Consider the following 22,787-nt stretch of genomic DNA (forward strand, 5'->3'; position numbering starts at 1 on the left):
GACAGCAGTTTTAGCAGAATTGATTCCACATTTTTGTTATTTTCTACATCACGAACCAGGGGTTTGAAGTGTGTATTCTAAATTGCTGAATTGAAAGGGAATTACGTTACTTTTCTTGTCATTAATTTGATCTTTGGTTGACCCTGGATTTGCAAACAACGCTTCATTGGAGGCGTGTGGTGCAGTGGTTTAGTGTGTTGGGGTCACAGCCCTAGTTCAAACCCCACTGCAGTCAGCGGCCGTTTCTCAATCGCGAGGATGCTTGCTTGGTAGCACATGTCTTCCGAGTCACTTCCTTCAGAAGCGAGGCAAGAATCCTTCCTGGCATTCGGAAAACAAAGAGTGGACCAGGCGAGCAAGTGTGCAGGTGTGCGTCATATGAGAGGCCCCGCCTTACATTTTCCGCCACAGATTTGGGGAAATTGTCCGTGCGCAAAGCATTGTGGGGATTTTAAGACCGCAGAGTCTACCCATGTGCAGCCTCGAAATTACCCCCAAACCAAGGACGCGGCCTCGGTGGAATTCCAAGTATACTGGAGATTGGAACAGTCCTTCGGCGGCACTCGATGACGTAGCATCCTTGAAATATTGGCTTGGAAGCCAGTTTCCTCGAGATTGAGAAACGGCCATAGTGTCGTTTTGTCCCTGAGACACTTCACCCCAAAGTGCTCCTGTGGGGATTGCCCACAGTATTGAGTATGTAAGTCGCTTTGGATAAAAGTGTCTAACATGTGACATGTAATGTAATGTAATATCTCTGTCATTTTGTAGGAACAAAAGTTTTAAATATTGTTTTATTAAAAGTATTATATTGATTTAGAATCTCATATTTTTAAGATTTTTTTTTTCTATGAATTAAAGCACTTGCTCTCCATCAGTAGCAATTATTAATATAAAGTTTGATAGTTTAGTCCAGAGGTTCTCAACCTAAGGGTCGTGCCCCTCCAAAGGTCACCAGGTAAATCTCAGGGGTGGAAAGAAGCAAATGATTTCTAAAACATAAATCTGTTTTCCCTTTCTAGACATGTCTCCAACATTGTATTTGTAATGCAATAATGATTACATTACATGTTAGACGCTTTTATCCAAAGCGACTCACATACTCAATACTGTCCCCACAGGAGCAATTTGGGGTGAAGTGTCTCAGGGACACAATGACATGCTGACTGCAGTGGGGTTTGAACCTGATCCCAACACCAACGCACAACCCACTGCACCACACGCCTCCCTAGGGTCAAAAACACTCCACGGGGAGGACTTTGTTGATTTTATGGGGTATAAAACATGTTTCTTTATTCAACACTTGGCTTTTATCTCAGGATGTGTCTTCATTCATGTGGAGAAATATTAACAATGCATAAAAGAACATTTACCCCAAAAAGAAAACAGAAGATTTACGGGTTACTCGTACAGTTTATCAGATGTTTTTCACTGTTATGCATTGAATATAAAATGAAATATCCTTTCCACTTTGTCGGGGGTTGTCCCTTTACCCAAGGATTACAAAAAAATTACCACTGTCTTAAAAAATACAAAATATCCAGGTATTACGATCTGTCTTAGGAGTCCAGCACCCGTAGACAGGGTTTCATTCGTAACCCGTGTGTTCTTCTGAAGCAGGATGTTAAATAGCTTTTTAACTTTCCAAAAGCTCTTCCACTTTATCCGCATCTGGAGTGGTGTTTATGCAACAGATCCGTAAAGTGGAATCCCTCTTCTTCAAATCTAGCAAACTTTATTTATCTGACAAAGCACATTGGTCTCGTGCAGAGGAGACGGAGAGAGGTGAACACATAATGAAATGTGAGCTTCGATGATCTGTTGAGATAATAAGCAGCACTTCAGATGCTTCTGTATATGTTGTGTCCAGTGACCTGATGTCGAGTCTCAGAGAGCGTGGTGAGCGAATGAATGAAGGAGAAAACAGCATTAAAGCACAGAGGTGTATATTCCATTCCACTAATAAAGACAACAGAAATATGAAACACGGCTGCTTGTTTTCTGGACTGTTGCTCATGGATATCACTTAGAAAACTGATTTACACACTGTACATTTTACTCCAATGGGAAGTACATTTACTCAAGTACTTAAGTACAATTTAGAGATACTTGTTCTTTACTTGAGTATTTCAATGTTATGCTACTTTGTATTTTTACTCCACTGTATTTAATAACTTTAGTTACTTCACAGATGTGGATGAATGACTTTAATTTAATTTAGTTCCACCTGGAGTAAATCCACCAGCTACCCTGCAGTCTACAAAGTCATTCAGACTAGCTGCACCTTTACCAGCTTTGAGAACACTTTCATGTTCAATCATTATAAAACATATCATATCTATTATTCTGAAATGGACCAATCTGCACAACGACTACTTTTACTGTCACTACTTTCACTATATTTTGATGAGAATACTTTTCTACTTTTACTTGAGGAACATTTTGAATGCAGGACTTTTACTGTAACAGAGTATTCCTACACTCTGGTACTTCTACTTTTACTCAAGTACAAGATCTGAGTACTTCTACTTTTACTCAAGTACAAGATATGAGTACTTCTACTTTTACTCAAGTACAAGATCTGAGTACTTCTACTTTTACTCAAGTACAAGATCTGAGTACTTCTACTTTTACTCAAGTACAAGATCTGAGTACTTCTACTTTTCCTCAAGTACAAGATCTGAGTACTTCTACTTTTCCTCAAGTACAAGATCTGAGTACTTCTACTTTTACTCAAGTACAAGATCTGAGTACTTCTACTTTTACTACAAGACCTGAGTACTTCTACTTTTACTCAAGAACAAGATCTGAGTACTTCTACTTTTACTCAAGTACAAGATCTGAGTTCTTCTATACTTTTACTCAAGTACAAGATCTGAGTACTTCTACTTTTACTCAAGAACAAGATCTGAGTACTTCTACTTTTACTCAAGTACAAGATCTGAGTACTTCTACTTTTACTCAAGTACAAGATCTGAGTTATTCTATACTTTTACTCAAGTACAAGATCTGAGTACTTCTACTTTTACTCAAGAACAAGATCTGAGTACTTCTACTTTTACTCAAGTACAAGATCTGAGTACTTCTACTTTTACTCAAGTACAAGATCTGAGTACTTCTACTTTTACTCAAGTACAAGATCTTGAGTACTTCTACTTTTACTCAAGTACAAGATCTGAGTACTTCTACTTTTACTCAAGTACAAGATCTGAGTACTTCTACTTTTACTCAAGTACAATATCTGAGTACTTCTACTTTTACTCAAGTACCAGATCTAAGTACTTCTACTGTTACTCACAGTACAAGATCTGTAGGAGTACTTCTACTTTTACTCAAGTACAAGATCCTGAGTACTTCCTACTTTTACTCAAGTACAAGATCTGAGTACTTCTACTTTTACTCAAGTACAAGATCTGAGTACTTCTACTTTTACTCAAGTACAATATCTGAGTACTTCTACTTTTACTCAAGTACAAGATGCTGAGTACTTCTACTTACTCAAGTACAAGATCTGAGTACTTCTACTTTTACTCAAGTACAAGATCTGAGTACTTCTACTTTTACTCAAGTACAAGATCTGAGTACTTCTACTTTTACTCAAGTACAAGATCTGAGTACTTCTACTTTTACTCAAGTACAATATCTGAGTACTTCTACTTTTACTCAAGTACCAGATCTAAGTACTTCTACTTTTACTCAAGTACAAGATCTGAGTACTTCTACTTTTACTCAAGTACAAGATCTGAGTACTTCTACTTTTACTCAAGTACATGATCTGAGTACTTCTACTTTTACTCAAGTACAAGATCTGAGTACTTCTCGCACCTGTGTATTCCTCTTCAGGACAGAAAAGGCACATATGGATGTGTGATTAAATGCAGTAACTGATGTAACAGCGACATCTAGTGGACATACTGTGGATTACAAGTATATTTACTTACTGCACACACACATTTGAGATACTGCTGTTAGTGTTAAATGTATCATTCACTCAAAAACATTTAAATATAATAAACTTGTAATCTATATTTCAATCGGTCATGACTGGACAAGGTTTCTATACTGTCTTAAATTAAATCGTCTTATTTAGTTCGTCTCCATAAAAGTCATTAGAATCAATTCAAATAATCCAAAATGTATTCAACAAATAAACAATGATGTTTTATTATAGATTGATTTTTTCTGATCATTGGGAGTGAAAATATGCAAATTACCATCCAGTTGATTAAATATTGCGCAAATGATATGATAAATGAGTTTTAGATTATATTGTAAACTATTAATCTTGATCTGAATCTTCAAATAACTTTGAACTGTCAAACACATATTTTAGTTACCATATTTTAAATGCAGGAAATGAACTAAAGTACGTAGGTAAGTGAAGTGTACTAATATAGAATATGTTTACTGGCCACCAGAGACTCTCAGTATATTGTAATGCCAATACTTTTAAATAAATTAAATCAATACAAAAATTAAATGCAAAGACTTTGACAGAATGTTTCACATGTTGGTTTATCTAAATAATTCATGAGAGCTTCCTCCTGCTGCTGTTCTGCAACAAGAGAACACCAACAGCTGTGAGGCTTTCATTGCCGCAATGCATCATGGGAGATTAGGTGGTTCCTCTACCTGCGGTGACTCTTCTCCTCCTTTATCCTCTCTGGCTCTCTCATGTTGCCTCCTTTTCTTTACCGGGGTGCATTTCGGGTTTTCTCCCGATGTGGACGCGTTTAATCCGGCTCTGAAACTCGACCCGGTACCAGCACCGGAACCAGGGATACAAACTCACTTTAAAACACCATCAATCGTTGTTTTTGGCACATTTTCTCCATTTGTTCTACCTGTTTCTGAGGACAGAAGCACCTGTTGCTCACCTGTCAGCAAGGAAGTGAGGAAACACGAGAGGAGCCGAAGAAGGAATATAACTAAAAAAATATATATAAAGGAGGGACAAACACACTTTTAGTCAACATGGATTTAATGGATTCAGGACCGAAGTTCAACCCGAGACAGGTGAGTTCTTACCTGTAATATTCACCCGTGCGTGACGTCACAGCCCGGACAGGTTAGTCGGTTTCACTCGAGATAAAAAAGTGAAACCGAGCAGAGTTTCTGTGTAGATGTGAAACATAAGAGTATTAATACTCGTCATGTGATTTAACATAATCCATAGTGGGTTTTATCACAGACTGTAACGTGTTTCCCAGCAGGCTGCACTGGTTCCAATGGTTTTGTGTCATTAGTAATGGTTTACATACTATCTGTCATGATGGTGTTGGATTACAGTACACACAATATGCTTCAGATATAACATCTTTACAAGCTATTAAAAATATCAATTATACACGTTAACAGTACAGATATTACTATTTGCTTATGTTGTGTCTGTTGTTTGCACTGGTTTTAATGGCTTTGTATTGGTCTATAGTAATACTTTCTAATGGATAATACTCAAACATACCATACGTAGACTACATATGACATAAAGCAATCATTAAATGACTGAATAAAGCACATTAAAACACATATTTACCTTTTGTATTTGCTTATTATGTCGATTATTGTCATTGTTGTTGATTATTATGAAATCAATAGAAAAACAACACATTTTAAATCATCTGTGTTTTTCAGTACAGAATACTGTTTCTATTGTGTCTACTGCATCTGAAACTATTAGTCCTTTAATTAAGTAATTAATTGAATTTAAACTACCATTTAACAGTAGACCATAGTGACTAAGTACTCGAGTATTTCCATTTCTACTACTGAATACTTCTACTCCACTTCATCTCAGAGGGGCATATTGTACTTTTACTGCTCAGATAATAATACAAAATATATTTAACAAATATATGATGAGCAAATATTAAAGATTATTTTCTAGAGCAATGGATGGATGGAAAAATGTCGTGTGTGTGTGTGTGTGTGTGTGTGTGTGTGTGTGTGTGTGTGTGTGTGTGTGTGTGTGTGTGTGTGTGTGTGTGTGTGTGTGTGTGTGTGTGTGTGTGTGTGTGTGTGTGTGTGTGTGTGTGTGTGTGTGTGTGTGTGTGTGTGTGTGTGTGTGTGTGTGTGTGTGGTGTGTGGTGTGTGTGGTGTGTGTGTGTGTGTGTGTGTGTGTGTGTGTGTGTGTGTGTGTGTGTGTGTGTGTGTGTGTGTGTGTGTGTGTGTGTGTGTGTGTGTGTGTGTGTGTGTGTGTGTGTGTGTGTGTGTGTGTGTGTGGAGGTGCAGCAGCTGTATGTCACACAGGGTGTGTATCACAGGATTAAACAAGTCAGTCAGCTGCAGAGAAAACATTCCTGCCAACACCCTGCTGCACTTTCTCAGAATAAACAGGTTCACACACACACACACACACACACACACACACAAGTCTACTAGATATTGTCCAACTCTTTTTTTTTGACAAATCCTATGTCATTTGTCGGGTTGCTTTCAGTGGAGGCTTCCTGCAGGATATGAGTCCGATTGCTTCTGGCTTTCACCATCTGAATTTTGTAAAACATCCAATCAAAGCGATGTTTCTCTCTGAACTGACTCAGAAGTGACCAAAGTATCCTTTCACACGCAAACCAACAACCTTTAGAGCCAGGAGAAGAGGCAGAGGTCACTTGAATCACACAATGCTCAGAGCGGGTTATCATAAAGATATTGTCTCCCTGCTCGTCATGAATCAATAAGTTCTCATTTTAGTACTCGAGTCAAATTATTTATATTAACATGTAACGTTCTTTTGACTCCTTAGAGCAGCCTAAATGATAAATACAGCCAGACTACATGTCTCCCTGACTGCTGTGTATCCAGATGTTATGTGTTTATCTGAGCTTTGACAACATTTACATTTTATGAACGTGTCCTTCTACAAACGATGTCTCTGTTACTCTGTTTTAGTCTAGAGAAGCTCTACCTGCTGACTGTGTGTTCTGATGTAATGACCAACAGCCAGGGGCGGTTCTAGGGGGGGGCCAGTGCCCCTAACACTGACCTCTGTGGCCCCCCTAACAATGAAAAGTTCTTTTTTTTTTTTTTTTAAATGTTAAATGTGTTAGTGCAAACATTGCACTATAACTTAAGCTGAAGCTAACAGTAATAACTATAAGATCTATCTGACATAAATAAGTGTACTGAAACAAATACCAATAACTGTATTGCATTGTTTTCTTATGCGCAATTACTTCATACTGTCTAATTCTCTTTTTCGTCCTGCATTTATTGTGCCCCCCTCAGAAAATAACTGGCCCCCCAGTGGCCCCCCCAGTCAAATTGGTCTAGAACCGCCACTGCCAACAGCAGCTGATGTTTCAACAGATAACACAGAAGCATTTAGAGGGACGAATAAACCTCACTCTCTCTTTAATTATATCCTACTTTTAAACTTTGTTAGCTGTCATTTGGCCCTTCATGGTGTTTGTTTGACAGATAGTCCACGTACTGCACGTCCCTGCAATGCCTCGTTTTAACTTACGATAAGATTTAAGTAAATGTTCTCTTTACACCATGTAAGCCGAGGCATTGCAGATAAATGGAAATTAAAAAGTGTGGGAAATAAAGAATTATGAAATATAAACATCTCAAAATGGAAAACACAAATGGAACTAAAACAGTAAAAAATATACAAGTTGACCGTGAAGATACTCATCTGTAAACTACCTGACAAATTAAACAATATTGAAGGGCTAAATTACAGCTAACAACATTTAAAAGTAGGCCAGTATTTAGATTTAGTACACACATCCTGTACTCAAGTAGAAGTACAGATACGCGTGTTTAAAAATACTGTGGTAAAAGTAGAAGTACTGACTAAACTTCTTTACTCAAGTCAAAGTAAAGCGGCTTTGAAATGTACTTCAGGAAAAAGTACCCATAACTAGCAGCTGTTTTAAAGAGTACCTGACCTCCCTTTATATTAATAGAACAATAATGTCATTGTTAGCTAATTAATGTTTCCATGCTGAACAACGGCAACATGACAACGTTTCCATTGGTCCCTCTTCTTTAGAGAAGACCAGGAAATGATGGATACACGAATCGTGTTCAAATCAATAGGCACGCAATGACTCTAAATAATAATGATCACGCACCAAACACACATTCAGACTAAAGGAACCAGCTGTTTGGGAAAATGAGAGAAGTAGAAAGTACAGGTATTTGAGTTCAACATGTAAGAAGTAGAAAGTACAGGTATTTGTGTTCAACATGTAAGAAGTAGAAAGTACAGGTATTTGGGTTCAACATGTAAGAAGTAGAAAGTACTGGTATTTGGTTGGTGGTGGTGATTGGCTAATGGTTACACAAGACAACACATTATGACATCATAAAGTGGCCAAAATCTGATCAGCTTATTTTCAGACAGGTTTTTATAGAAATGGATCAAAAAGAGAGAGAATCTTTGTTCCTGAAACTTTCAGAGTCTCTTTCCACAGAGGGGACACATGTTAATGTAGAAGAGACATGAAGAAGAGGGGACACATGTTGATGTAGAAGAGACATGAAGAAGAGGGGACACATGTTGATGTAGAAGAGACATGAAGAAGAGGGGACACATGTTGATGAAGAAGAGACATGAAGAAGAGGGGACACATGTTGATGTAGAAGAGACATGAAGAAGAGGGGACACAAGTTGATGAAGAAGAGGGGACACATGTTGATGTGGAAGAGACATGAAGAAGAGGGGACACATGTTGATGTAGAAGAGACATGAAGAAGAGGGGACACATGTTGATGAAGAAGAGACATGAAGAAGAGGGGACACATGTTGATGTAGAAGAGACATGAAGAAGAGGGGACACATGTTGATGTAGAAGAGACATGAAGAAGAGGGGACACATGTTGATGTAGTAGAGACATGAAGAAGAGGGGACACATGTTGATGTAGAAGAGACATGAAGAAGAGGGGACAGATGTTGATGTAGAAGAGACATGAAGAAGAGGGGACACATGTTGATGTAGAACAGACATGAAGAAGAGGGGACACATGTTGATGTAGAAGAGACATGAAGAAGAGGGGACACGTGTTGATGTAGAAGAGACATGAAGAAGAGGGGACACATGTTGATGTAGTAGAGACATGAAGAATAGGGGACACATGTTGATGTAGAAGAGACATGAAGAAGAGGGGACACATGTTGATGTAGAAGAGACATGAAGAAGAGGGGACACATGTTGATGTAGAAGAGACATGAAGAAGAGGGGACACATGTTGATGTAGAAGAGACATGAAGAAGAGGGGACACATGTTGATGTAGAAGAGGGGACACATGTTGATGTAGAAGAGACATGAAGAAGAGGGGACACATGTTGATGTAGAAGAGACATGAAGAAGAGGGGACACATGTTGATGTAGAAGAGACATGAAGAAGAGGGGACACGTGTTGATGTAGAAGAGACATGAAGAAGAGGGGACACATGTTGATGTAGAAGAGACATGAAGAAGAGGGGACACATGTTGATGAAGAAGAGGATTTTGTGTAATAGGTGACCTTTAAGTATGTCTTATCTGATCGCATCTTGCACCCCAGGACACGGACTGGGACGCGGCCTTGCAGTTCCTCCCGGCCCCCGACCCCCGGCAGCATCAGAAGAAGCCGGGTCAGAGGAGGCAGATGTGGGTCGGAGTCGGTCTCCTATTGGCTGCTTCTGCTGTCGCTCTCATCACCGGCCTGCTGGTGTGGCACTTCCACTGTGAGAACTATCACACACATGTTAGCCTTTGCAGACCATTTACATCAGTGGTGTCCAAACTACGACCCGGGGGCCAAATGCGGCCCGCGGACCATTTTGAATCGGCCCTCAGCAAATGAAAAAAAGCATAATGACTTAAGTAAAATAAACTTCTGTCTTATATTCTACTTCTTAAATATATATGTTCAAATAGATAACACAGTAGTATTCATGTGTTAATGAGACCACTTTTCAAATAAATTCAGTCCATTAAAGTTGAAAACATGTTCTAACAAATCTTAGTTGATAAAAAAAATCCCAATAAATCGTTTCCATAACAACCTTGAAATCCATCCATCCAACCATCTTCTCCCGCTTATCCGTGGTCGGGTCTCGGGGTAGCAGTTCCAGCAGAGAGCCCCAAACTTTCTTTTCCCTGGCGACATCAACCAGCTCTGACTGGGGGATCCCAAGGCGCTCCCAGGCCAGCGAAGAGATATAATCCCTCCACCTGGTCCTAGGTCTACCCCTTGGTCTCTTCCCAGCTGGACGTGCCTGGAACACCTCCCTAGGGAGGCGCCCAGGTGGCATCCTAACTAGGTGCCCGAACCACCTCAACTGGCTCCTTTCGACGCGAAGGAGGAGCGGCTCAACTCCGAGTCCCTCCCTGATGACCGAACTTCTCACCTTATCCCTAAGGGAGACACCAGCCACCCTGCGGAGGAAACCCATCTCGGCCGCTTGTATCCGCGATCTCGTTCTTTCGGTCATGACCCATCCTTCATGACCATAGGTGAGGGTAGGAATGAAAATGGCCCGGTAGACAGAGAGCTTTGCCTTCTGGCTCAGCTCTCTTTTCGTCACAACGGTGCGGTAAAGCGACTGCAGTACCGCTCCCGCTGCTCCGATTCTCCGGCCCATCTCACGCTCCATTGTTCCCTCACTCGAGAACAAGACCCCGAGATACTTGAACTCCTTCACTTGGGGTAAGGACTCATTCCCTACTTGAAGTGGACAGTCCATCGGTTTCCTGCTGAGAACCATGGCCTCAGATTTGGAGGTGCTGATCCTCATCCCAGCCGCTTCACACTCGGTTGCGAACCGATCCAGTGAGTGCTGAAGGTCGCAGACCGATGAAGCCATTAGAACCACATCATCTGCAAAAAGCAGTGGTGCAATCCTTAGTCCATCGAACTGCAGACCCCCTCCCCCACGACTACGCCTCGAAATCTGATCCATGTATATTACAAACAGGATTGGTGACAAAGCGCAGCCCTGGCGGAGGCCAACCCTCACCGGAAATGGGTCCGACTTACTGCCGAGGACCCGGACACAGCTCTCGCTTTGGGAGTACAGAGATTGGATGGCCCTGAGTAGAGACCCCCTCACCCCATACTCCCGCAGCACCTCCCACAGTAACTCCCTGGGAACTCGGTCATACGCCTTCTCCAAGTCTACAAAACACATGTAGACCGGATAAGCGTACTCCCAGGCCCCCTCCAGGATCCTTGCGAGAGTAAAAAGCTGATCCGTCGTTCCACGACCAGGACGGAATCCGCATTGTTCCTCCTCAATCTGAGGTTCGACAATCGGCCTGACCCTCCTTTCGAGTACCTTAGAGTAAACTTTCCCGGGGAGGCTGAGTAGTGTGATGCCTCTGTAATTGGCACACACCCTCTGATCCCCCTTTTTAAAAAGGGGAACCACCACCCCGGTCTGCCACTCCTTCGGTACTGTTTCCGACTTCCACGCAACGTTGATGAGACGTGTCAACCATGACAGTCCCTCAACACCCAGAGCCTTCAGCATTTCCGGGCGGATCTCATCCACCCCCGGGGCTTTGCCACTGTGGAGTTGTTTGACGACCTCAGTGACCTCCCCCCGGGAGATTGGTGTTGATCCCCCGTCATACTCCAGCTCTGCCTCTAACATAGAGGGCGGAGTTGTCGGGTTCAGGAGTTCCTCAAAGTGTTCCTTCCAATGCCCTAACACTCCATCAGTTGAGGTCAACAACGTCCCATCCTTACTGTACACAGCTTGGATGGTTCCCTGCTTCCCCCTCCTGAGGTGTCGGACAGTTTTCCAGAACAACTTTGGTGCCGCCCGAAAGTCCTTCTCCATGTCTTCTCCGAACTTCTCCCACACCCGCTGCTTTGCCCCGGCCACGGATGAGGCTGCTGCCCTTCGGGCCTGTCGGTACCTTGCAACTGCCTCGGGAGTCCCCCGGGATAACAAATCCCTGAAGGCCTCCTTCTTCAGTCGGACGGCTTCCCTGACCACCGGTGTCCACCAGGAGGTTCAAGGGTTACCGCCCCTTGAGGCACCTAGGACCTTGAGACCACAGCTCCCCGCCGCGGCTTCGGCAATAGAGGCTTCGAACACCGACCACTCTGGTTCAATGTCCCCAACCTCCACAGGAATGCCCGAAAAGCTCCGCCGGAGGTGTGAGTTGAAGGCCTCCTGAACTTGGGCCTCCTCCAGACGTTCCCAGTTCACCCGAACTACACGTTTGGGCTTACCAGGTCTATCCAGAGGCTTCCCCCGCCACTCGACCCAACTCACCACCAGATGGTGATCAGTTGACAACTCCGCCCCTCTCTTTACCCGAGTGTCCAAAACATACGGCCTCAGGTCCGATGATACGATAACGAAATCGATCATGGACCTTCTGCCTAGGGTGCTCTGGTACCACGTACACTTATGAGCATCCTTATGTTCGAACATGGTGTTTGTTATGGCCAATCCATGACTAGCACAGAAGTCCAGTAACAAACCACCACTCCGGTTCAGATCAGGGGGGCCGTTCCTCCCAATCACGCCCCTCCAAGTGTCTCCATCATTGCCCACATGTGCGTTGAAGTCTCCCAGCAAGATTAAAGAGTCCCCTTCAGGAGCCCCATACAGGACTCTTTCCAGGGTCTCCAAGAAGGCCGTATACTCTGAACTGCTGTTGGGTGCATAAGCACACACAACAGTCAGAGTTTTCCCCCCCATAACCCGCAGGCGTAGGGAGGCGACCGTGGCAAGCCCGGCCACCAGACGCTCGCCGACGAGTCCTCCTTCTGGGCCTGGCTCCAGAAGGGGACCCCGGGCTTCCTCCGGGCCGGGTATCCTCACTTCTTGTGTCGTCTTTCATGAGGTCTTTTGAACCAATCTTAGTCTGGCCCCTTGCCTGAGACCAATTTGCCATGGGAGACCCTACCAGGAACACAAGGTTCCAGACAACACAGCCCCCAGGTTCATCAGGGCACACAAACCTCTCTACCACGGTAAGGTGCTGGTTCTTCAGAGAGGCCTGCTGGTGTGGCACTTCCACTGTGAGAACAGCTATCACACACATGTTAGCCTTTGCAGACCATTTACATCAGGGGTGTCCAAACTACGGCCCGGGGGCCAAATGCGGCCCGCGGACCATTTTGAATCGGCCCTCAGCAAATTTAAAAAAAGCATAATGACTTAAGTAAAATAAACTTCTGTCTTATATTCTACTTCTTAAATATATATGTTCAAATAGATAACACAGTAGTATTCATGTGTTAATGAGACCACTTTTCAAATAAATTCAGTCCATTAAAGTTGAAAACATGTTCTAACAAATCTTAGTTGATAAAAAAAATCCCAATAAATCGTTTCCATAACAACCTTGAAATCCACCCTTCATATTTCCTCTTATTATAATCAATCTGAAGCTTCTGTTTTAAGGAATGGGCTTCTAACACAATAAATGAAACCCTCTGGAGAGCTGTGTTGTAGTCTTTTTGTTTTCCTAAAGCATTTTCAAGTATCAAGAATAATGTATTGATTGATTTTTCTAACTTATAACTGAACTTATGACGCAATATAACTCACCTCACTTCAGCGGCCCCTTCGTATCTTTTTCTGTTTGTGGCCCTCAGTGAAAACAGTTTGGACACCCCAGGTTTACATGCACAAAAACCTATAGATAAGATTGGAAGTACTTTATTGATCCCAATTTGGGAAATGTTTGCGTTGCAGCAGCATAAAAAACAAGGCATTGGAGAAATTAAAAGAAATAAACAATCCACAATGTAAACGTCTCAAATAGAAATAAAATAGCATTTAAAGAATTACATGTGGAAATACAAATTCTCAGTAACAAAATATAAGCAAGATATTATATATGCATTAATTGTGCAAGGAATGGATTGTGAAATATTAGATTGAATATGAATGTAAAATGTACAGTGTGATTTTGAGTCCAGTTATCAAGAGAAGCTCTTTTTAAGAATAAAAGACAGCACAGATGAATACAATTAAAGATAAAATCAAAGATAACATTTAAATTTTATACAGTAACTTTAAAATAAGAAATGATTAAAAATGAACATTATACATATTTGGGTCGTTTAATACATATTAGATATATTTACATGTATGTGTGTCGGTAAAAAGTTATTGTGAAAACAGTGTGTGTTTTATGGCTTTACAACCAGGGCTTAACCATGTACTGTAACACACACAAAAGTACATGTATTGTATATCAAATCTGCTCTATTTGCACAATAACTTTGACTTGTATACATACATGTCAATATATTTAACAATCCAGACTCAAATATGTATATATGTTTAATTCAATTAATTAATTTCTTGTTTTAACAGCTACTTTCCTGTATATACTTTTAATTGTATCTATCATTTTATTAATCTTGTGGGAATCTGTACTGTACTTTCGCTCTCACTCTGTTGCTACTTAAACTCCTCAATTTCCCCACGGCGATTAATTAAGATCCATCTTATCTTATCTTATCTTATCTTATCTTATTACGCACTACAGGAAAGAGAAACCCCAAAAAGCAGTAAAGGGCCGCTTCAGTTCTTTCCAGAATAATATTTGTGTAGTTGCTGTGTGACTTTGACAATATTTTCCTATTCAAATGTGATGATTTGGGCATTGAAGGATTGATATCCAGCATCGTGATTAACAGTGTAATCCTCCGTCTCTTCAGTACGCAGAGACGTCCGAGTGCAGAAGATTTTTATCGGCTCCATGGGGATCGATAACCAGCCGTTTGTCGCCGAGTACGAAGATCCAGAAAACCCCAAATTCACTCACCTGGCGTCTCTGGTCAGGAAGCAGGTGAGACTGAAGATCATCTGCTCAAGAACCGTGTTCAAGCAAGGGACTACTTTACGTACCATTTTATGATACATATACTTCTACGCCACTCCATTTGAAGGCACATTGTGTACTTTACACTTCCTACATGTATTTAACACTCCTTTGTTAATAAAAACACATGACATGCTTACAGTATTTGATATAAGGCATTACTGCACTACTAATACAGACAAACTACAATGTTAAAATTATAAGAACGTTTTTAATTAATGTATTTTATAATAAAGTTATACTGTGAAAGAGCCAGTCTGCATACCGAGTACTTTTACTTTTGATACCTGGAGTACATTATGCGGATAATACTTTTGCTTAAGTAACATTTTGTATTCAGAACTTAGACTTGTACTTATGGCTGTGCGATTATGGCAAAAATCATTATCACGATTATTAAAAACGATTATCCATTTACTTTGAAAACATCCATTTATTGAAAAAAAAAGAAAGTGAACCGTATGTTTTTAAGAGTTGATTACCCTGAACTTTAAGTATAATTCAACTGAAAAAACAATTAAAAAAAATAATCATTTTATTTCGATTACATTGCTTTCGTAATCGTTGTTAAAATACGATTAATTGCACAGCCCTACTTGTACTGCAGTATTTTAAGATTTCAGAACTTCTTCCATCACAGGATTGTAGTATTTTTACAGTACTGATACTTTCTGTATTTGTTGATTTAATGATCAACTGGACGGATATGATAATGTTTTTATTTTTTTTTCTGTGCCTTCTGTCTTTCAGCTGAAACTGATTTACTCCAAAAACTCTGTGCTGGCCAAACACTTCAAAGGCGCCTCAGTGCAGGCCTTCAGGTACCGACCACACACACACTGAGATGTTTAGACTTTACTTAAGGTGAAGTATTTAATTAAAGAGGAACTGAACACTTATCCACTCTCCTGAGTTACTCTCAAACTTGATCAACCGGCATGGATTGATGGGGGGCTATGAGTAGACAAGAGGAGAAGAGATGAGTTTTGAAAAGGGACTGGAATACTGTGAGGGTCTCAGAATAGCGTAGATCTTTGCATCGATATGTTCAAAACGTTTTTTTTGTTTTTTTTGTTATTATAAATAGTGGAAAATTAAATATGAAATATTTCTAGTGTGAACCAAAATATAATACTAAATGTTATACAAGTGATTTTTCTTAACCAAAAGGACAAACATGGCATAAAAACACATATTATTCTAATACAGGTTCTTTTTGACCCACTTATGGAAGAGCGTAGGGTCCAGCCACTCTAAGGGCATCTAAGGGTTAAGTAACTATGTTAATTTGGGCATTTTTCCTGTAATGGAGATTAACACCATAGTATTTTCTACATTGAACACGTTATGAAATTATAGTTAAATACATAAAAAAACACCCAAGAGAATACAAATTATGACAATCAAAATTAGGATAAAACGGGTATTAAATACAATAGTATATCTCAGTGCAGGGTCAGATATGAAAAGTTATTTGATGAAATAAAAGGCAGTGGTAAAAATATTTTTAAGAGTTTTTGCAGGATATGTTTTCTTTAGTAACTCTTCTTGTTGTCTCTGCAGTGAGGGAGACAGCGGCACAGACAGCGTCATGGCGTATTATCAGTCGGAGTTCGATGTTCACGTCAGCCAGCAGGCGGCGCTGGACGAGGCCATCGAGTCTCAGCAGGCGACGGCCTCGCGTCACTCAGGACGACACGGACGAATCCTGCTGAAACCTGCCGACGCTCTGAACGTCCACAACGTCGTGTCCCGAGGTCTGAATCCATCCCAATGCTTATATCGAATATATAATAATTCAAAGTCGACTTTATTATGTATTTATCTAACAGGGACAGTGCACATTAATTAAAATCCAAGAGTATATAACTTATATATAAATCACTAATATTAATGTTTGATCTTTCTGTCCACAGCTATAGACCCACGCTTGAACAGGAACTCTTTATTGGGTGAGTTTGGTGGTGTTTATTTTTTATTTCTCATATGAATATCCTTAAAATTATTTTGACACATAAAACCAAATATGTATTGGTTCTTTTTAGTTTTTTTATTAGTTGCCTTATTGATAATCAATTACATTTATAGTGAAATGTTTACAAAATATGTGTCTAATTTTTCGTTTTCTTATGTACTTCTAGTAATTTAATTACATGTTTTAAAGACATTTGTTTGTGCTTTTGGTTGTTCATGTTGTGTATTAATCAATCAAAATGTGATCACAAAAAAAAAAAGTTGATTGTAGTAACATAACATTTCCCCTGTTTATTTTCCAGTGAAAAAGTCGTTTGATGTCCACGTCAAAGAGCCCGGTGTGGTTCAGTCTCCGGGGTTTCCGGACTCTTCCTACCCTCCGAACGTGTTCCTGCAGTGGAGGCTCCGGGCCGACCCAAAGCACCGCATCTGGCTGGACTTCCACACCCTGATCCTGGAGGACGACTGCCAGCAGGACTTCATCCAGATCTACGACTCCCTCGCCCCCATCGAGCCCCGCGTCCTCACTGAGTGAGAACCGCATACTTTAACAACTTCTCCAGCAAATCGTAAAAATATTCGTTGATAACCAAATGAAGAGGGGAAATATATGTCTCACAGAGGACATATTCTGCTGATGTTCAGGTGTATATCAGTATGTAGTGTCTCTACTTTAAAGAGTCCTCTCCTGCTGATGTTCAGGTGTATATCAGTATGTAGTGTCTCTACTTTAAAGAGTCCTCTCCTGCTGATGTTCAGGTGTATATCACTATGTAGTGTCTATACTTTAAAGAGTCCTCTCCTGCTGATGTTCAGGTGTATATCAGTATGTAGTGTCTCTACTTTAAAGAGTCCTCTCCTGCTGATGTTCAGGTGTATATCAGTATGTAGTGTCTCTACTTTAAAGAGTCCTCTCCTGCTGATGTTCAGGTGTATATCAGTATGTAGTGTCTCTACTTTAAAGAGTCCTCTCCTGCTGATGTTCAGGTGTATATCAGTATGTAGCGTCTCTTTAAAGAGTCCTCTCCTGCTGATGTTCAGGTGTATATCAGTATGTAGTGTCTCTACTTTAAAGAGTCCTCTCCTGCTGATGTTCAGGTGTATATCAGTATGTAGTGTCTCTACTTTAAAGAGTCCTCTCCTGCTGATGTTCAGGTGTATATCAGTATGTAGTGCCTCTACTTTAAAGAGTCCTCTCCTGCTGATGTTCAGGTGTATATCAGTATGTAGTGTCTCTACTTTAAAGAGTCCTCTCCTGCTGATGTTCAGGTGTATATCAGTATGTAGTGTCTCTACTTTAAAGAGTCCTCTCCTGCTGATGTCCAGGTGTATATCAGTATGTAGTGACTCTACTTTAAAGAGTCCTCTCCTGCTGATGTTCAGGTGTATATCAGTATGTAGTGTCTCTTTAAAGAGTCCTCTCCTGCTGATGTTCAGGTGTATATCACTATGTAGTGTCTATACTTTAAAGAGTCCTCTCCTGCTGATGTTCAGGTGTATATCAGTATATTGTCTCTACTTTAAAGAGTCCTCTCCTGCTGATGTTCAGGTGTATATCAGTATGTAGTGTCTCTACTTTAAAGAGTCCTCTCCTGCTGATGTTCAGGTGTATATCAGTATGTAGTGTCTCTACTTTAAAGAGTCCTCTCCTGCTGATGTTCAGGTGTATATCAGTATGTAGTGTCTCTACTTTAAAGAGTCCTCTCCTGCTGATGTTCAGGTGTATATCAGTATGTAGTGACTCTACTTTAAAGAGTCCTCTCCTGCTGATGTTCAGGTGTATATCAGTATGTAGTGTCTCTACTTTAAAGAGTCCTCTCCTGCTGATGTTCAGGTGTATATCAGTATGTAGTGTCTCTACTTTAAAGAGTCCTCTCCTGCTGATGTTCAGGTGTATATCAGTATGTAGTGTCTCTACTTTAAAGAGTCCTCTCCTGCTGATGTTCAGGTGTATATCAGTATGTAGTGACTCTACTTTAAAGAGTCCTCTCCTGCTGATGTTCAGGTGTATATCAGTATGTAGTGTCTCTACTTTAAAGAGTCCTCTCCTGCTGATGTTCAGGTGTATATCAGTATGTAGTGACTCTACTTTAAAGAGTCCTCTCCTGCTGATGTTCAGGTGTATATCAGTATGTAGTGTCTCTACTTTAAAGAGTCCTCTCCTGTTTGTTTGTTTGTTTGTTTGTTTGTTTGTTTGTAGCCTTTATTTAACCAGGCGAAGCCCCTTGAGATCAAAAGATCTCTTTTTCAAGGGTGACCTGCAGGACATTAGTTACACATGTAACATAAAAACAACAGAACAACAATAAGGATGACAAACAACATAATGTACAGGGTACAGTTTACAAACTCTATTTACAGAGACAGGTACCATGTGTATCAAACAGCATGTCACCCAGCCGAGTTTTAAAATGATGCAGGGGAACCAAAGTGCTCAGTTTTAAACATGTTTGCAGACTGTTCCAATTTAGTGGAGCTGCACAACTAAAAGCTTTCTTCCCTAAGACAGTCCTAGCACTTGGTACATTTAATAAAACAACATCATGAGATCTCAGGCAATATGTACTTTCAATTCGTCCAGAGATCAGAGAGCAGATATAAAAAGGTAGTTTACCCAACATGGCTTTGTAAATGAACATGTACCAATGACTGAGCCTCCGTACAGTTAGTGAAGGCAGACCTGCTTTGGCATACAGGGTGCAGTGATGAGTAAGTGCTTTACAGTTAGTAACAAATCTCAGGGCACTGTAATAGGTGGCATCTAACTTGCTCAGGCAATAGGCAGGTGCATTCATATAGATCAAATCACCATAGTCCAGCACAGGTAAAAAGGTCACAGAGCCTTTTCCTGGCCTCAAAAGAGAAACAGGACTTGTTTCTGAAAAAGAAACCTAGCCTAATCCTCAGCTTTTTAAGCAGGTTATTGACATGAAGTTTAAAAGTAAGACAATCATCAAGCCAGATACCTAGGTATTTATAACTGGTAACCACTTCAAGTACTTGTCCTTGCATAGTAACAATATCCAAAACAGGCTCTGGTGTCTTTTTAGCTTTTGAAAATAGCATTACCTTGGTTTTATCAACATTTAAAATAAGCTTAAGTTCAGAGAGCTGAGTCTGAATAATGTTAAAAACAGCCTGTAATTTAACACCAGCCTCCTGAATGGAGGGACCTGCACAATACATCACGGTATCATCCGCATAAAAATGTAAAGTAGCTTCATCCACATTTTCACCTAAACTGTTGATATATATGGAGAATAAAAGTGGACCTAAAACAGAACCTTGAGGAACACCATTAGCAATGTTTAACCACTCAGAAGACAGCCCATCAAAATGAACACATTGGGACCTTTCAGAGAGGTGGTTCACAAACCACCCCACTGCATGGCTGGACATGCCGATACTGAGTAGCCTCTGCTTTAAGATGCGATGATCGACGGTATCAAACGCTTTGGAAAGGTCAATAAATAGAGATGCACAACTCTGCTTATTGTCTAAAATACTTGTAATGTCATTCACCACTTTCATTGTGGCAGTGATGGTGCTATGTTGTTTTCTGAAGCCTGACTGATGTTTAGACAGGATGTCATTTTTACATAAAAACTCCTTTACCTGTTCACTCACTAGGCGTTCGAGCACCTTCGCCAGAACTGACAACTTAGAGATTGGCCTATAGTTATTTAAAATAGTTGCCTCTCCTCCTTTTAGCAAAGGCAGGACATAAGCTGACTTCCATACTTTTGGAATTGCATTTGTGCTGAGGGAGAGGTTAAAAAGAATAGTAAGAGGAAGAGCAATCAAATCTGCAGCTATCTTTAAAAAGAAAGGTTCTACGTTGTCTGGGCCAGCCAGTTTCTTAGGATCTAGCTTAGATAAGGCTTCATGAACAACATTGACAGTAAAAGGAGTAAAACTGAAAGGGTCCTGCTGATGTTCAGGTGTATATCAGTATGTAGTGTCTCTACTTTAAAGAGTCCTCTTCTGCTGATGTTCAGGTGTATATCAGTATGTAGTGTCTCTACTTTAAAGAGTCCTCTCCTGCTGATGTTCAGGTGTATATCAGTATGTAGTGTCTCTACTTTAAAGAGTCCTCTTCTGCTGATGTTCAGGTGTATATCAGTATGTACTATGTAGTGTCTCTACATGTCTCCATGCTTTAATGTTCAAAAAGCTCTTTATTTGTCTCATACTGCCTGTGCTGCAGCACCTCTTTTCACCCTCTGTCTGAAACCAGAGCCCAGTCTGCTCTGATTGGTTAGCTGGCCGGCTCTGATGTGATTCCTTAACTATCTTAATCATCACATTAAATGTGTTGAAGTGCTAGCCAATAGAAAAGCGAGTGTGATTAACCTCCTGGTGTCCACTCTCTCCTCAGACAGTGTGGATATCCTCACGGCTCTCTCTCCTTCGTCTCCTCTGGAAACGTCCTCCTGCTGACGCTGATCACCAGCGAGGAGAAACACTTCCCTGGATTCAGAGCCAACTACTCCCAGATCCCTCTCACTGAGCAAGGTACGACAGGAAGTACAAACACTGCAGTCATATTGTACATCACTGGTCCACTGAAACACATTATATTCACACATCTAAACAAAAAATAGACTTCTAATATTGTTTGATTCCTTAATTTGCTCTAAAGATGAATTCCTCCCATAACGTCATTTCTGTAAAACCTTCAGTGATGACATCTCTTACTATAGCCTGAGCAAGCAGTTGATTGACAGAAAAACAACTATTTATAAATGGTACATTGTGAATACAATGTGAATACAAGTAATGTTGCAATGCTTCTTTGTGCTGCATGTGTGATACTCTTAATATCTTTTGGGATTTAAGACACTATGGAAAGCAGGATGTTTGCATCACGGATTAATTGTGGCTGTTAACATTCACTAGCAATTTGTCTAATAGTTATTTTTTTGCTTGCATAAAATTACCTGAAAGGATTATTAATTATTACAATTAGATAACATGGTAATTGCCTTAGTTGTTATGGAGTGTTAACTCTTCTTAACGCCTGTTAGAAAAATATCCCTCGTCACCTTCTTGAGCTTCAACCTCAGGATCCATGTGTTTCTGATCCTCTCTAGAATGGAAGTAGTCATCACATATGAGCATCAACTAGTTCCTGAACAGTGTCCTTCACATGCTGATATCCAAGAGGGAGTTACACGGTCACAAGATGGAGGAATAGATATGACTTTTTCTCAAAATTCAGACTTTTTCTCAAAATCTGAAAATTCTGACTTTTTCTCAAAATCTGAAAATTCTGACTTTTTCCTCAAAATTCTGACTTTTTCTCAAAATTCTGACTTTTTCACAAAAATATGACTTTTTTACAAAAATCTCAAAAGTCTGACTTTTTCTCCAAAATATGACTTTCTCTCAAAAATCTCAAAAGTCTGACTTTTTCGCAAAAATCTGAATTTTTCTCAAAAATCGGACTTTCTGAATACTTAACATTTTTAATAATCACTGTTCCCCGGCTTGAGCTTCAATCTCAGGATCCATGTATCTGTGATCCTCTCCAGAATGGAAGTAGTCATCACATACAGAGCATCAACTAGTTCCTGAACAGTGTCCTTCACATGCTGATATCCAAGAGAGGGAGTTACACAGTCACAAGATGGAGGAATAGAAAGCAGTATTCAATGTTTACTTCAGATTAGCTCCACGTCAGAAATGAGCATGCTTGATGTCTCTCTCCATAGAGGCTGAATCATCATGTTAATCACATAGCTATCATATGCCTCAAACAGTCCTGATGCTCTTCTAGGTAATCACACATCCTGTCATGTTCACAGCTACAGTTGGGATACCTTTGTTATCACGTTACTCTCATGTTGGAAGAGGACATTCAGTATTTTCCCAACAACACCTGAGGCAATTTATCTCCATCCATGATCGCTGTATCATCAGTGAGGTATCAGTGTGACCTCAAACCTCTGTGCCGTTAGTTGTGATGTTATAGAAGTTGATTCTCCTTAGTTTAAGTTTCCTAAATGTCTAACATATC

The 22,787-nt window shown here is 40.4% G+C and overlaps 1 protein-coding gene across 1 annotated transcript in view; it reads left to right on the forward strand.

Annotated features, from left to right (window-relative positions):
* Nucleotides 1–4,629: 4,629 nt before the first annotated feature.
* Nucleotides 4,630–22,787, forward strand: part of LOC117557107 (suppressor of tumorigenicity 14 protein homolog) — a 32,347-nt gene continuing 14,189 nt past the window's right edge. Inside the window, exons 1-8 of the mRNA XM_034232792.1 lie at nucleotides 4,630–5,016; nucleotides 9,519–9,681; nucleotides 14,631–14,761; nucleotides 15,545–15,615; nucleotides 16,358–16,551; nucleotides 16,711–16,746; nucleotides 17,071–17,299; nucleotides 21,147–21,283. Coding sequence (XP_034088683.1) covers nucleotides 4,975–5,016; nucleotides 9,519–9,681; nucleotides 14,631–14,761; nucleotides 15,545–15,615; nucleotides 16,358–16,551; nucleotides 16,711–16,746; nucleotides 17,071–17,299; nucleotides 21,147–21,283 — 1,003 coding nt within the window. The 5' untranslated portion in view covers nucleotides 4,630–4,974. The remainder of the gene's footprint in view (nucleotides 5,017–9,518; nucleotides 9,682–14,630; nucleotides 14,762–15,544; nucleotides 15,616–16,357; nucleotides 16,552–16,710; nucleotides 16,747–17,070; nucleotides 17,300–21,146; nucleotides 21,284–22,787) is intronic.

This window comes from Gymnodraco acuticeps, unplaced genomic scaffold (assembly GCF_902827175.1).
Source record: "Gymnodraco acuticeps unplaced genomic scaffold, fGymAcu1.1, whole genome shotgun sequence".
Classification (NCBI taxonomy): Eukaryota; Metazoa; Chordata; class Actinopteri; order Perciformes; family Bathydraconidae; genus Gymnodraco; species Gymnodraco acuticeps.